The sequence below is a fragment of the Danio rerio genome, chromosome 23 (genome assembly GCF_052040795.2).
Source record: "Danio rerio strain M-AB ecotype USA chromosome 23, GRCz13ab, whole genome shotgun sequence".
NCBI lineage: Eukaryota > Metazoa > Chordata > Actinopteri > Cypriniformes > Danionidae > Danio > Danio rerio.
The window spans coordinates 5,105,001-5,122,500 of NC_141043.1; the positions used below are offsets into that span (position 1 = coordinate 5,105,001).

Genomic DNA, 17,500 nt, shown 5'->3' on the forward strand with positions numbered 1-17,500 from the left:
CAGTACGCGCGTCGTGGGCGGGAAGACTGGATTGAGAAAGTAGTGATTCGAGAAAGAGAGGAGTACGCGCGGCAGCGGCGGGCGGCTGTGGCTGACTGGAGATCGTGGAGGAGGCGCGGCTTCCACTGCCCCTCCACTTTAACAGCTGTATGGACGACCACCTCAGCCTCCTCCACTCGCCTCCACCTTTCTCGAGCAAGCACCGGGGCAACAATCTCGTGAACCACGGCTACACAGAAAACGACACTATGACAATTGTTGCATGCGACAACATGCTGGAGGAGTCGGCGGCACTGCCCGGGCACCACTCTCTGGAGCGCTACGAGCCCGACCATGAGTGTTGCGAGAGAGTTGTCATCAACATCTCGGGCTTGAGGTTCGAGACGCAGCTCAAAACCCTGTCCCAGTTCCCCGAGACGTTGCTTGGAGACCCCAAGAAGCGAATGCGCTACTTTGACCCACTCAGAAACGAATATTTCTTTGACAGGAATCGCCCGAGCTTCGATGCCATTTTATATTACTACCAGTCAGGGGGTCGTATTCGGAGACCAGTAAATGTCCCTATTGACATTTTCTCCGAGGAGATTCGCTTCTATGAGCTCGGGGAGGAAGCCATGGAGAAATTCAGAGAGGATGAGGGCTTCATAAAAGAGGATGAGCGCCCTTTGCCCACCAACGAGTTTCAGCGACAGGTGTGGTTGCTGTTTGAGTACCCGGAGAGCTCGGGTCCTGCCAGGGGCATCGCGATCGTCTCCGTGCTGGTCATTTTGATATCAATCGTTATCTTTTGCCTGGAAACGTTACCCGAGTTTCGGGACGACATTGACTCGACGGTCGCGCCGGTTGTAAACGGAACTATCCCGTATCTCACGAGCCCCTTCTCCGACCCGTTCTTTGTGGTCGAGACCCTGTGCATCATCTGGTTCTCGTTTGAGCTGCTGGTCCGGTTCTTCGCGTGCCCTAGCAAAGCCACGTTCTCGAAGAACATCATGAACATTATTGACATCGTTGCTATTATACCATACTTCATCACTTTGGGCACCGAGCTCGCAGAGAGGCAAGGCAACGGCCAACAGGCGATGTCCTTGGCCATTCTCCGGGTCATCAGACTGGTCCGCGTGTTCAGGATTTTCAAACTCTCGCGGCACTCCAAAGGGCTACAAATTTTGGGGCAAACGCTCAAAGCCAGCATGCGCGAGCTGGGCTTGTTGATTTTTTTCCTATTCATAGGGGTTATTCTCTTCTCCAGCGCAGTCTACTTCGCTGAGGCTGACGATCCGGACTCGGGCTTTAACAGCATCCCTGATGCGTTCTGGTGGGCGGTGGTTACCATGACGACTGTGGGATACGGCGACATGCACCCGGTCACCATAGGGGGCAAAATCGTCGGCTCCCTATGCGCGATCGCAGGTGTGTTAACTATCGCTCTGCCCGTGCCTGTCATCGTGTCAAACTTCAACTACTTTTACCACCGAGAGACTGAGGGAGAGGAGCAGGCGCAGTACCTGCACATCGGCAGCCTCCAGCCTCTGTCTTCCTCCGGGGAGCTGAAGAAGACGCGAAGCACGTCATCGGTCAGCAAGTCGGAGTATATGGTGATCGAGGAAGGCATCAACAGCGCCTTCAAGCAGCCAAACTTCCCCGATCAGAACAACCAAAACTGCGTAAACATTAAAAAGATGTTCACAGACGTGTAGGCTTATTCTAGCGCGCTTCGTGTCAGTGCAAGTCTGCGTGATGGCAAAGCTGTAGGTTCATGTCATGATAGTGCGAGTGTTACCCTCCATTTCCACGACGCAGAGGAATGGGTACATATTTAACCCGTCAGGTTCATACAGTCACCTTTTTGATTGAACCTTTTACTGTGAGGATTAAGCCCGTTTTCTTTTTATTTGCCCATATAGGCTATCACATCAGTATATGGCAAGTCGCTTTAACATTTGAAGAGTTCAGATCTCAAAGCCTCTAATCCCATCTGACATTTTCTTCTGATTTTTTTTTTCAGCATATTATGTTTTGTTCAGTTATTTCACCATGAAGGCAAAGAAAAGAACCTGTTAATCACTATAAATAAATTATAAATTAAACTATTAGTTTTAGAACAAAATGTCACTTGGTATTTAGAGACTCTTGCATCTGAACTAATTTGTTTCTTAAAACTAGTTGCCAGCTTTTAATGCAACACATAGTATTTCATTATTATAAGTTTTTTTTTTAATTATATATATATATATTTTTTTACCTTAAATAGTAGCAATTTTGACATAAGGATTGTTACAAATTTTCAGGACTGATATCAGTGACTGGTGAACAAAAAACAATTATAATAAATTTGTGCATAATTACACATAAAATACAAATAGCACATTTGATTAATTTTAAAACAACAGTATCTCATTTTATAGTAACGAAACTAATTTGATAGGCAATTATGTTTTGCCAATTAATTATATTGGACTAATATACTACTATTTTTGTTGCTTTGATAAAATAGCAATTCTGACTAGCCATTTAATTTGACAAGTTATAACCGGAATTTAAGCAGCCGATGCAAGCTTAGTTACTAGTAAAATGGAATATGTGCCAGCATCAATACATAATTTAAAAATGAATAGCTATCAATATCACATGTGCAAAATATCCCCATAAAACAACTTTCCTCTTTTTTTTTTATTTACCCAATTAAACTGTTCAATGAAACATGGTATTTTTAAAGTTCTTAAAACCTGAATTAGCAGTATTATTTTTGTAATATCTACTCCATTAATCATTTGCTTACATTATTAAAAACTAATTCATGGTCTCAAATTGCTAATTCTTAATTTTGAAAAGACGAAGTAAAGTGTAATAAACACTAATAAGAAATCTAATGAGTAGTTTACCAGTGAATTGACTGCATCACTGACTAAAATCAGGTTAAAGCAGCTTACAACAAAAAACAGTATATGTTGAGGACAAATTATTAGCTATTAGTCTGGTGTACTCAAACCAGAATAGAAAGGGAAGCACTTGTTTTAATTAAAAAAGAGGTAGCCTATTTAAAGCTATCATTAATTGTCTTAAATTATATATATATATATATATATATATATATATATATATATATATATATATATATATATATATATATATATATATATATATAATTTAATATATATATATATATATATATATATATATATATATATATATATATATATATATATATATATATAATTTAATATATATATATATATTTAAAGCTATCATTAATTGTCTTAAATTATATATATATATATATATATATATATATATATATATATATATATATATATATATATACATATATATATTATATATAATTTTATATATATATATATATATATATATATATATATATATATTTATAATATTTATAAAAATAGCTCATATTACATATCACTTGTTGCAGTGTCATAGAATGACTTATTTTGTGTTCAATTATGTTGATTACTTGTCAAAATTTCACTCCATATCAACCAGTGAAAGACGCAAAAGATGCTAACTGAACTTTTGCTTTGTCAGTTAAAAGCACTATGCCAAGCTGTAGAGACTACGGCAAGCCAATTTAACATTTGATCTACACAGCAAAATCCTCAGTTCAGAGAGAACTTGCTCTGTATTACCAAATTTGTAATAAGTAAAGCTGCTGTTTGTGGAGTTTCTTAAAGATCCTCTGCTAAGATTTTGAGATTTAATGTATTATATTTCAGCGGATTTCATCTGCTTGCGACTGAAGTCGGTTATTGTTCTTTGTTTCTGTATTGTTATTATCAGTCATCACCTAATTTATCATTTCATTGTTTCATTAACTTGAGTAACTTTATAAATTCCAAATACTATCAACAAATTTTTACTCAGAGGATTTTGCTGTGTATATTAATTTATCTTCATGTTATAGTATTTATTTTCTATTAAGCAGTCTACTAGTATATTAAGTACTAGTATGTTTTCCATTAAGTGCTAGTACTTATTCAATGGTTATTAGTGCTAATAAGCAGTAGCACCTTTTTTATAAGACACTTGTGCTTATTTTTATATTAATATTTATATATAAGATATTTATTTGTACTTGTATTTAGTATATATTATCACACATTTTTTTTTAAATAGTGCTTTTAAAATTGTTTTTAGATTTCTTATATAACTAGTACAATTGTACGTTTTTTCTACTCTACCATCCAAACTATTTATAACACAAACATAAGGAAGCAAACAAGGTTTGCCTATTAAGATGAGAACTACACTGTAAAAAATCCTGGTTGCCTTACATTGTTAAGCTAAATCGGTGGCAGTGGCGCAGTAGGTAGTGCTGTTGTCTCACAGCAAGAAGCTCGCTGGGTTGCTGGTTCGAGCCTCAGCTCAGTTGGTGTTTCTGTGTGGAGTTTGCATGTTCTCCCTGCGTTCGCAAGGGTTTCCTCCAGGTGCTCCGGTTTCCCCCACAGTCCAAAGACATGCGCTACAGGTGAATTGGGTAGGCTAAATTGTCCGTAGTGAGTGTGTGTGAATGGGTGTTTGTGGATGTTTCCCAGAGATGGGTTGTGGCTGGAAAGGCGTCCGCTGCATAAAAACGTGCTGGATAAGTTGGCGGTTCATTCCGCTGTGGCGAGCCCGCATTATTAAAGTGACTAAGCTGAAAAGAAAATGAACGAATGAGTCCATTTAACTTAAATTATGTTAAACTGACTTTAAACAACTTGTGTAACTTATGAAATTAAGTTAAAACATGATTAACTTAGTTTATTAAGTTACAATAACCTAAAAACATATGTTTTCAGGACTAACTGATCATATAATTTTTTACAGTGTATTAGTAATAATTGCAATAATATTAAATAAGTACTAGTAATGAATGACTAGTACTGTATATACATAACATTATCAAACAAATTATACTAGACAATTAATAATTACTTAAAATATTTTATGAAGTCTCAAAAGTGATACATATATATATACATACACACACACACACACATATATATATATATATATATATATATATATATATATATATATATATATATATATATATATATGTATATATATATATATATATATATATATATATATATATATATATATATATATATATATATATATATATATATATCACTTTTGAGACTTCATAAAATATTTTAAGTAATTATTAATTTCTGTGTGGATATATATATACAGTATATGCATTAGTTGCTATTGTGTCAGAAATGGTCTAAAATTGTCAGAAATTATAATAGAGATGATATCAAAAACAGAGTAACTTTAAAATATGTACCAGTCACAAATCAGTTTTACCTAACTGTAAATGGCAAAAAAAAGTAAAGAAAGAAATGTGTGTATATACAGTTAAAGTCGGAATTGTTAGCCCCTCTTAATTATTAGCCCCCTGTTTATTTTCCCCCAATTTCTGTTTAACGGAGAGAAGATTTTTTCAACAGATTTCTAAACATAATAGTTTTGATAACTCATTTATAATAACTAATTTATTTACTCCTTGCCATGATGACAGTAAATAATATTTGTATAGAAGTGTCTTGAAAAATATCTAGTCAGCTTAAAGTGACATTCAAAGGCTTAACTAGGTTAATTAGGTTAACTAGGCAGGTTAGGGTAATTAGTCAAGTTATTGTATAACAATGGTTTGTTCTGTAGACTATCGAAAAAAATAGCTTAAAGAGGCTAATATTATTGACCTTAAAATGGTTCATAAAAAATTGAAAACTGCTTTTATTCTAGCCGAAATAAAACAAATAGGACTTTCTCCAGACGAAAAAATATTATCAGACATACTGTGAAAATTTCCTTGTTCTGTTAAACATAATTTGGGAAATATTAAAAAAAAAAAAAAATCAAAGGGGGGCTAATAATTCTGACTTCAACTGTATATACTGTACATGTAACTGTACACCAAAGTCACAGTTCGATATGTGCCTCAGTTTTGGTGTTATGGTTTGGTACAGGTACTGTACACCAGGAACAAGCAACAAATCTCCAGTGCTAGGCACAGGCACAAGTGTTTCATCACAGTCAGCTAAAGAACTGAAAATCTTAATTTGATGCAAAAGTACAAAATAAACGCAGTAAGGAAACATATTATTTAATTAAAATAATTTTAGAATAAGGAAAATGTGTATTAAACTTTACATAAAAAATAAACGAGCGGCCTAATAGTTCAGCGGGACTAATAATTATGGCTTCAACTGTATATGCAAAGACAAGAAAACCAGATACTTTACAAAAATGAGTTATTTGTAATAAAATAAAAAATAAATATCAGATTTGATAGACACCCACGGAAACCATTAAGATTTTTACACTTTGTTGAAGTCTGAAAACAAATCATGTATGTTACTTCATTCTCAACATCACCTAAAACAGCCTTGAATATGAAGTATTAAATGCATTTCGTTAGTTCAGTAGATTCTCCATTGTGTCTAATTTTCAGATCTGATTTTTTTTGTTTAAATTGTTTGCGTTTTTACCAAAACCTGGTATAATTCCATTGCAACAGCTCGTCTACAAATATAATTCCCAGAAGAAAAAAAACATGACGTGTTCAATTATTTTTTCCTCCACTGTATATAAGTGTGAACAACTTAATTAACAAGTTAATCTATTTCACAGGCATTGGTTATGAAACAAATAAGTACTATATCAAGTAAAAAGCACTAGTGGGTAATAACTAAGCACTACAATTTAATGCAATAGACACTAGTAAATAAAAATTAACTTATAAAAATATATCGGTTGAATGTTAAAGCGGCTTGCCATACAGAGACCGAGCGCTTTCCACTGGATACATCTAATCACGTTGTAGTGATGCAATCTCCATAGCGACGATAGGGTCTATTGTTGCCATGGCATCGTTAATTTTTTTTATTTTTTATCATATCATATCATATATATATATATATATATATATATATATATATATATATATATATATATATATATATAATTTTTATTTATTTATTTGCATTTTGTTTTAAATAATCCGCAAGACTGTTTGTAGGTCGGTCTGACGGAAGATCTGCTGGATTTTGTGAACTGGTGAAAACAGATTTTCTTGTCTAAGTAGAGAGCCACAACGCGATCAATCAATTCTGGAATGGAACTGAATCTCCATTAAGTCACATACTCTGGAATAAAGTGCAATATGAGATCATTTCATCACTGAACTGTTATCAACAAAACACAGACATGCGTGAAATAATGAATGGGTGGAAAGCAGAGAAATACGCTGATTGGTCACAAGGGGCCGCTGTCTCTACACCAAAATGAGAAGCTGCCATCTCTGTTCTCTAAAAGATGGACATCACGCCTTGTCTTCATAAACAGGTAAACCCAAGTTCAAATTGACTTTATTTGCATAGAGTAATGTGTAGAATATAATTGCGACTGTATTTTAATGCTTTTTTAAAAACTAATTTTACCAGTGTTTTATTAATATGTAAGCTGCGATAGTGCATCTGCCACACCTCAGTCTTCTGCTCACCCTGAGTTGATATTGATTTGAGGTGTTTGTGATGTCGGTGCTGCCACCATGTGGCCCAGAGTATTACTGTAGATTTGACTGTGTTTACATGTTGAAGAACTCATCTTCTATTTCTTCTGTAATAATTAACAAAACCTTTATTTAATTAGGGTGATGGCTAACCCAGTCTGAGTAGTTGCAGTGCCTACCATAGTTAATTAAAATTAAGTAAAGAATAAAACATTACATGATGCATATACATAAATACACAAACATACAGTTGAAGTCACTTAAATTATTAGCTTACTCCCTTAAATTATTAGCACCCCTGTTTATTTTTTCCCCTAATTTCTGTTTAATGGAGGGAAGATTGTTTCAGCACACTTCTAAGCATAATAGTTTTAATAACTCATTTCTAATAACTGAATTATTTTATCTTTGCCATGATGACAGTAAATAATATTTTACTAGATATTTTTCAAGACACTTTTATACAGCTTAAAGTGACATTTAAAGGCTTAACTAGGTTAATTAGGTTAACTAGGCAGGTTAGGGTAATTAGGCTAGTTATTGTATAACAATGGTTTGTTCTGTAGACTATCGGAAAAAAATAGCTTAAAGGGGCTAATAATTTTGTCCCAAAAATGTATTTTAAGAAATTAAAAACTGCTTTTATTTTAGCCGAAATAAAACAAATAAGAAGAAGAAAAAATATTATTATTCCAGAAGAAAAAATATTATCAGACACACTGTGAAAATTTCCTTGCTCTGCTAAACATAATTTGGGAAATATTTAAAAACGAAGAAAAAAAATTTAAATAGGGGCTAATAATTCTGACTTCAACTGTGTGTGTGTGTATATATATATATATATATATATATATATATATATATATATATATATATATATATATATATATATATATATATATAATGATTAGAGTTATTTTCCTTTATTTATTCATTTTTTTCCGGCTTAGTCCCTTTATTAATCTAGGGTCGCCACAGTGGAATGAACCTCCAACTTATCCAGCATGTTTTTATGCAGTGGATGCCCTTTCGTAGACAGGCACACACAAACAGTCAATTCGCACTCAAATTATTTAAAAGTAAAACCGGAAAAAACTCAATTCACAAGCGTGTATTGAACTGTGGATGTCGTACAGAATGGATCAATATTATATTGACAATTGTGCCATCCCTAACATATACATATATATATATATATATATATATATATATATATATATATATATATATATATATATATATATATATATATATATATATATAAGCAATATCACACTCGTAGCAGTGCGATATGGCTGTATATCAGCACTGGTGGGAGGCGTGCCTTGTGTCCCACCAGTGCTGATATACAACCATATCGCAACGCTACGAGTGTGATATTGCGTTTATACAACAGTTCAACGGCACAATCATGTATATAAATAATGAAATCAAACAAGGAGAGTCTAAAAACCCTTTTTTCTTAGGAACTACTTTCTTCCACCATTCATTCACATTAGCAGATGACATCAGGACAGCAGAAGCTGTTACTAATTGACCAACAGCACTTTAGAGCTAGTGTTTGAATGACTCTTTATGTCTAAAGTGATCTCTTTAAGATTGTAAGGCTGAACGTGACAGGAAATGCCATTCAACTACAGAGATCTCTTCTTACATTGTTACAGTCGACAGTATTTCTCTATTGCAATCGGGATATCACATTAATTAACCCCGAAAATAACAACCTATTCACTACCAGACTGCTGTTGTGTTTGCGATAAGAAAAAAACCAAAACACACGCGGACTTTGCTTATTTTAATCTGCCTACACAATACATATTCCTGATATGCGAGGAAATCGGTATAAATACAGCACTACAACAAACAAAAGAGAGAGACTGACTTATAATATCACTTACAAATATACCTGCCAACATGTCTCTGAAAATCCGGGAGACCGGAGAGAAAAAGGTGTTCGGGGGTGAGGTTGAGAACCGGGATAGGATGCAGCGGGTTTTGGGCAGCCGCTTCGATCGAGTACTGACCAAAGCTGGCAACCCGGGGGTGTTGAGTTTACAGTCTATACCAAAGAGGGGGGTGGGTGAAATTACAGGATTTTTTTTAGGAAGAAATAAAAACGGGATGTTTGTGGGAGACAGGTCTGAAATACAGGATACTCCTATGAAAAACTGAAGTGTTTGCAGGTGTGCTTACCAGTTTAATATTGATATGATCTTCTGTAGTTAGAAATCTGACTGCTATATCTTCTAAGGCCCCGTTTACACTAGTACGTTTTAGTTTTAAAACGGCGTTTTAGAATGAAAACGATCCGCGTCCACACTCGCGTTTTACCCAGCGTTTCTGAACTGCTCTCCGTCCACACCAAAACGCTGAAAACGCACATCACGTGACCACACAGACGCTCTCGGGCAAGCGCTGCAGCCCATGTACCCAGATGAGAGCTCTGCTAGTCGGACTTCTCAACAAGCATCTCCCGCTGGATCTAATCTCACTATATTTATTTCCTATAATGTATAAACTTATTGTATGTTATACTTTTAAAATGGCCATTATCGATTATTAAAACTGATACTCAGCAAAAGAGAGGGGATGTTTCGTATTTTCACTGAAATTGAAAGGAGGCAGTTGTTATCGGCTCCGTTTTGTTATAAATATGCACACAGTGAAGATGACGCTCATCTTATACAGCACGGCGCCTCAACATGTCTGCTGTCTAAGTTGCTAATATTAAAATGAAAATAGGCAGTTCCTTAAATCATGTTTACATTTTATTGTTGAGAAAGTGAAACAACGAAGCCAGGGTGATGTGAATGAAGTTATAAAGTACACTGTTCCCTTTGAAGATTTACCCGTGTCCTCGGTATAGTCTGCTTTTCCATATCAAACTGAGAAGAAGAGACTGCAGCCTTGATCAAACTTGCGAAGTCTGAACTTACACGGAGAAGATTCAGGACTGAACTGTGCGTGTTAGGCTACTTAATATTCAGGAAAAGCCCCAATCAGAGAGGCGAACGTCTGCAGCCCCGCCTCCGTTTTCAGATGTCTCCGTTTTCCATCATCCACACTGAGACGGAGCAGCAGCGTTTCAAAATGAAAACGGCCTCTCCAGCGTTTTCGAAACGCTCCGTTTTCGGCGCTCGAGAACTCCGGCGTAGTGTGGACGGATGGCGTAACCGTAGCAAAACTTATGCGTTTTCAAACTAAAACGCATTAGTGTAAACGGGGCCTAAGCATAATGCTGCGTTCACACCAGACACGGCACGCGCGTCAAGCACGAGTGATTTACATGTTAAGTCAATGCAAACGCGCGAATAGACATCCTGCGGCGCGATACGCGCGAATGGCGCGGGGCCAATTGAGCGTTTTGTGCGTTTGACTTGCTTAACGATCGTTTCGCGCAAATCTCTCGATTTCGAAAATCTGAACTTCAGCGTACATTCGCGCCGCGTTAACCAATCAGAAGCTTGCTCTTGTGGGGGCGTGATTGTGACGTAGAACCTGTTGTCGGTGTTCCGAGGGAAATCCTCCAGCCTTCACCGACAACAGTTCATCAAACTGGGCTTGGCTCAGTCAGAAGCACCGCTGAAAGCCTCCGTCATCCAGGTTAAGTTTCTGGAGGAGTTTATGAGCTCGCAGAGCTGGATGCACCTCTGAAAAGATGTAGTGGACTCAGACACAACCCTAAACGTATGGACGCTGTTTTTCAGTCTTTATAAAGCACATAAACATGGTTATTTTCTTCATAAAATCCATGTTAGCCATTTAGCTATGAAGCTAGAGTCTTCGGGCAGACAGAAGCCCTGCCCATTACGCGAATCCGCGTCTGTTCTGAAGGGAATTTGACACGCGAATGAAGCGAGTAAACTCAAATGTTCACGCGGCTATTTACGCGCGAATAGCGCGATTTATCCGCGCGTTCCGCGTCTGGTGTGAACACAGCATAAGGGCTTATTATGCGGTTTTGTCGCCATCTTGTGGATAGAAAACGTCAACCGTTGCCGACCAGCTCTCTCAGAAATTGTAAATATTTTAAAATAGGCACTATTCTAACAAATAAACTGCATAGTTGCAATCTAAACAGCTACATTCTCGACTAAAAAAGCCTCAAAAGTACATTTTGTTGTCTAAAAACAGTAATATTTGTCAAACTGTAGTGTCTCTGTTGCTGGCCGTATGTGGGCGGAGTAATACAAAGAGGTGAAGGGTGAAGAGGCCTTTGTGTGACTTTACTGGCGAAATATCGCACGGCTATCAGCCAATTAGATTCAAGAGCCAGACAGAACTGTTGTACGTATAATATATATATATATATATATATAGAGAGAGAGAGAGAGAGAGAGAGAGAGAGAGAAAGAGAGAGAGAGATGTCACATTGTCCATGAGTTCCTGGCCTGGTTTCCTTACACTTGCACCCTCTTTTTTTACTCCAGCGTCCTGTTTTTTGTGATACTAGAGCAGATGAAGTGAGCTCAGCATGAAAAAAAAAGTGTCTAAACGTCAAAGCTATCAGATGAATATACCAGATGCTGTCTGTGCAGAAATGAAAAGGTCAGACTCTACATTTCATTTCTGACCCTGTGTGTAAATGCAGAGAGACATACAAGCATCCATCCATCAGATCTCTAGCAACATTGCGCATGTCATTGAGGAATCTAGGACAAGCTGTGTCTGAGGAACTCTTTTTGCACGGCTGCATGAGTCCACGAGCAGATCCTGTCTCACTTTTTCCCATTGAGAACAATTTCCACTCATTTTCCCCTCACATCAGTGCACTGATAACACACTAAATCAGCTCATTGACATAACCCGCTGACCTGGTTTACATACAAACCAGTAAACCATGTTTATACAACTTTATTGATGAATTTGCATTCATGTTTTAACCCAATTATTGATCAAAAACTAACAATGCAGATGGTCAAGTATACATGTCTACATGTTTTACCTTTATTAAAGATTTTAAAAAGATTTATGCCCCTTATACTATCACCAAAAGACTATAGAATTATCTAATGAAAAATCCAATGAGCGCTCCATAGCAAAGCAAACCTCACCTTCCACTGCAGGAGCCAATCAACGATTGATAAAGATCAGGGGAGTCAAACTTAGATCCTGGAGGCCCTGCACAGTTTAGTTCCAAACCCTGCTCCAACACACTTAAGCTGTGGTCACACTGCACTTTTCACCCCTTAGATTTCCATTCATACGCACGCTAATGTGTCAGACCGGAAACGCAAGCTCTTTCGAAAAGCTCCGCAGTTCACCGCGTTGGAAAGTTTAAGCTTGGTGAACTCTGACCTGTTAAATTATATCACATGACTGCGTGAGACCAATCCAAGATCAAAACATGACCTCTGGATCTCTGGAGAGCAATTTAAAACATGGACCAATCGCTTGCTTTTTTTTAACTTGTTTAATCCCGCCCCTTTTCTCTAGTTTGATCGCAGCAACACTCCTTGCTGCCCCATTATTTTCAGTAGGATTTTCTATATTTAGGCTACTTTAGAACCTTTGCTAAAAAGAAATTGCCAAGACCGAATAAAAACAAACAAACAAGCAAAATCAGTGTTCCAGCGTTGATGAGTTCTGACTCATTAAATATGTGTATAACTACATTTTGAGTTGACAATACTGTATTCTTTGATTCTATTCATTCATTTTCTTTTCGGCTTAGTCCCTTTTTTACTCCGGGGTCGCCACAGCGGAATGAACCGCCAACTTATCCAGCATGTTTTTATGCAGCGGATGCCCTTCCAGCTGCAACCCATCTCTGGGAAACATCCACACACACCTATTCACAGTCATACACTAAGGACAATTTAGCCTACTCAATTCTCCTGTACCGCATGTCTTTGGACTGTGGGGGAAATCGGAGCACCCGGAGGAAACCTACGCGAAGGCAGGGAGAACATGCAAACTCCACACGGAAATGCCAACTGACCCAGCCGAGGCGCAAATCAGTGACCTTCTTGCTATAAGACGACAGCACTACCTACTGCTCCACTGTTTCGCTTCTTTGATTCTATTGTTTTTCAATTTAAAGAGCAGCATCAAAAAACAGGGTCTAGACAATATACATTTATATATGTATATATATATACACACACACACACACACACACACACACACATATATGTATATATATATATGGGCAATTCCAAGCAAATGTCAACCTTACCATAAAAAAATATTTAGTTTTCAGCAAAAATAGACAAACCGTTTCTACATTTTTTGTGTTAGCAAGTATTTTACAGTACTGTAAAAATACTCGTGAATGTATCTGTCAGTATTTCAAACTATTATATTTAATTTGCCAAAATCACACAAGTGGCAATTTCACAGCTGTCACATCCATAACGGAAACGTGTCACATCCATAACGACACTTTTTCTTCATAAATGCAAAAATGTCAAATTAAATAAAATCAATCATTTTAATTCTATAGTGAGCCGACTCATACCTGTTTGATGAGCATTGTGTCTTTTGGGTTGTGCAGTTTAACTGTCAGAATTTCTAAATAATCTGTTGTCGACTGTAAATTCGCAAACTTTTTTGTCACATCCATAACGCATGTTTATTTTCCTAATTTAAAATATAAAACATGTTTACATATTGATATTTTTCTGCTTCCATAACTCTGTGGTGAGCTATTTTGGAAAATATAAACAGAAGTTTCGATATAATGTCAACATATACTTTCTGTGTGAAATTATGTTTTGAGTTTTTACTGCAAATGTCACATCCATAACGCTGGATTGCTCATATATATATATATATATATATATATATATATATATATATATATATATATATATCAGGGCTCGAAATTGCGACCATTTTGGTCGCATATGCGCCCGAAAATTAATCTATGCGACCTCATAATATATATGGGAGCATTAGTGCGACTGCAGATAATGGTTGCAGTGCGACTTGTTTTGATTTTTTGTAAAAACGTGCTGAATCGCTCTTCCCTGCCGCTATTTTGGTTCATATTAGCTGTCAATCACTCAAGGTATTCTGCTGTCAGATGACAGGGAAGGAGCTTTTATGACCACAGGAAATGCAAACGGCTGAAGAGTGAAAACTTAAAGCACACAGGTTTGCAAACCCCACCTAAAGTTGAGGTGCAGATGAGAGCGATCATGACACGTCACGTGGTGAATAATGATCCGCCAGCTGAGATCAATCGAGTACGCGCTTCTTGGAGAAGGCGCCCGAATCTCGATGCGTCGCATTCACTGCGTGTTCAGCGCAAATGTCCGCTAATAGTCAAATCTAATACTGTACACATCATCGCCAAAGAAGCTCGCCTTTACTAAGTTTACACTGAAACTGCGGCTCATAACAAAGACCGGTATTGCGCCGATGGTTAGCGCAAGAAACCTGCTTTGCCTGCTCATAAATGGGGTCGACTGACTCGCCAGCTTTTCCACTAACACAGAAACATGAAGATCATCTCAGACTGAACCTTTAAATTGACACGAACTGAAACCAAAACTTTTAAATAGTGATAGAAGTGAGACTTTACTTACTTTCTTTTGTATATTCTTTTTTGAGGTGTATATTATTTTTTATTTAGTTACTGATGACTGCTTTGCAGCTTTCATCATTGAATTGAATGATTTATTATAAACTTTTGTTTGTTTTGTAGCAGAAATATTATTTTATAAATTGACATGCATATATAAACAGCAGTACAAAATAAATATTTCTTACTGCAATGCTTCATTTTTGTTTGATGCAAACTATACAATTATTTTTCATAAAGTAACAGACTTTTTATAGCAGATATTCTTGCACATTCAAGGCAGTATCATAATGAGAAATGGAATTCATTGTTACTATTGTCATTTTTTATCATCATTAATATTCTATGGCCTAATTATTAGACATTCATTTTGGAATTATTGCACACAAATATCAATGTCTTCGCAGCATTAGTTAGATAGTTGTTTCTGGTTTTTGTCAGTCCTATTAATGTTGTTTTAAAGTACAATAAATCCCTTAAAAAACAATTTGCAGCGGTGCTCATTCATTTTTGGTGGGTGCTCCTAAATTTTTTCTGGTGCTCCTAAAAATTTTTTGGTGCTCCTAAATATTTGAAGTTGGGAGCACCGGTGCTACCAAGTAAAAAAGTTAATTTCGAGCCCTGTATATATATATATATATATATATATATATATATATATAGGGGCAATAAATCAGGAGGGCTTATAATTCTGACTTGTGTAACTGACAGCAGATTGATTCATGTATTACTTTTAGTCTGTCACGTAGTACTATTTATTCTTTCCTTACAGCCCTGATGAAACAAAAAGATGTGGATGAAGCTTTAAAGGAGGCTGGTTTGCCTCTGTGGACCCCAGTTTGCCAAACATACAGTAGGGGCTTGTGGACTGTTCCCCTTCTCCTCCACCTGTCCATGAGGAGGTGCCTTTAAAAAACCCTGCTTTCCCCTGTGCTAATTAGAGCCGATGCACCACTTGCCTTCTCTGTGTTCAGCTCTTTGTTTGTTTACCAAAAGAAGACGGACGCCAGTGTTCATGTGCTGTTTCTGCTGCTAAATGTATGACTTTAACTCCACATAAGTGCTTCTACAGGCCCTTGCTTAGGTGTGGAGCAGTGTGCTAGTTTTGCTAGCTCCATCCACTGCCATGTGTTATCATTTTTGAAGTTGCTGTATCAATGTATAATAGTCATAAACGCAAACATGGACACTTTTGAGCGGCGTAGATTACTTGTGTCTTTTCTGGTCCTAAATGTTTGTGTCATATGATTAATTCCATAATTGTGGGTACATTTCCATTAATTTTCCTTAAACTGGTTAATAAAGAACTGGTCCAAATTTAGGAAGGGAGCAATTATTTTAACAATTGTTATTTAAAGGGCACCTATTTTACCCCTTTTACAAGATGTAAGATAAGTCTTTGTTGTCACTAAAATGTATCTGCAATGTTTCCGCTCAAAATACCCATCAGTATATAATGTAGAATCTGCTCATTTTGTTGTCTGGGGAGGATAATGTAGCTGTTTTTGCAACCTGTTGCTTTAAATTCAAATGAGCTGCTTCCCCCTGCCCACATGCGTGTCTGCTTCTCATGCTTTACATCAGATAAACAGTCGTCAGTGATAGAGACAGACATGGATAAAGCTGAATTAAGGTCACTAGTCAAAAATACCAAGTAAGTTTGTTCAATGTATTTGTGGAGTCTATTCACACGCAAATGCTGTTTGCAGTACACACACACTCATATGCGCATTTATTGACACAATGCGTACTTGGTGATTATAGAGGTTAAGAATTATATAGTGATTTTATTCCCTTTATTACAAACATGCACTGTTTTTAAATATTTTAAACTTCTAAAATTATTTATTGAGGTGCAGCTGATCACACAGACTTGTAACATGTTTAAAGAGCCCCTATTTTGCATTAAAAAAGGTCATATTTTGGTTTTAGGGGTCTGCAACAACATGCTGATATGCGTGCAAGATACAAAATATACCCACAATTCTAGAATTACTCATATGCTGACTGTTAATGTTCATCATTATATGTGAAACATTTTTATCATGACATCGCAATGTAATGTCTTGTGTTAAGTGATAGTTTACCAAAAATAAAAGTTCTGTCATCATGCACTCATCCTTCACAGGTTCCAAACCTGCTTGATTTTTTTCTTCTGTTAAGCACAATATATAATATATATATATATATATATATATATATATATATATATATATATATATATATATATATACTTATATATATACACACACACATATATATATATATGTATATATGTGTGTATATATATATATATATATATATATATATATATATATATATATATATATATATATATATATATATATATATATATGTATGTATATATGTATATATATATATATATATATATATATATATATATATATATACATATATATATATATATATACATACATATATATATATAT

At 36.0% G+C, this 17,500-nt stretch overlaps 1 protein-coding gene, 1 long non-coding RNA gene and 1 other non-coding gene across 4 annotated transcripts in view; 2 read left to right on the top strand and 1 right to left on the bottom strand.

The window, feature by feature from the left end:
• Window positions 1-17,500, bottom strand: part of LOC147831210 (uncharacterized) — a 51,897-nt gene that overhangs the window by 32,206 nt on the left and 2,191 nt on the right. The window lies entirely within an intron of this gene.
• LOC100330283 (potassium voltage-gated channel subfamily A member 3) lies at window positions 20-2,924 on the top strand. Its single transcript, XM_087306498.1, has 2 exons — window positions 20-52; window positions 94-2,924. The coding sequence occupies exon 2, from the start codon at window positions 150-152 to the stop codon at window positions 1,695-1,697; it is 1,548 nt and encodes a 515-aa protein (XP_087162624.1). The 5' UTR covers window positions 20-52; window positions 94-149; the 3' UTR covers window positions 1,698-2,924.
• On the top strand, window positions 6,964-17,168 carry LOC147838142 (uncharacterized). The gene is made up of 2 exons (XR_015523101.1): window positions 6,964-7,356; window positions 15,823-17,168. It is a non-coding gene; the product is annotated as an uncharacterized LOC147838142 (long non-coding RNA).

Coding starts and splice junctions, on each gene's coding strand:
- LOC100330283 (XM_087306498.1), top strand. CDS start 150: ATGGACGACCACCTCAGCCTCCTCCACTCGCCTCCACCTTTCTCGAGC.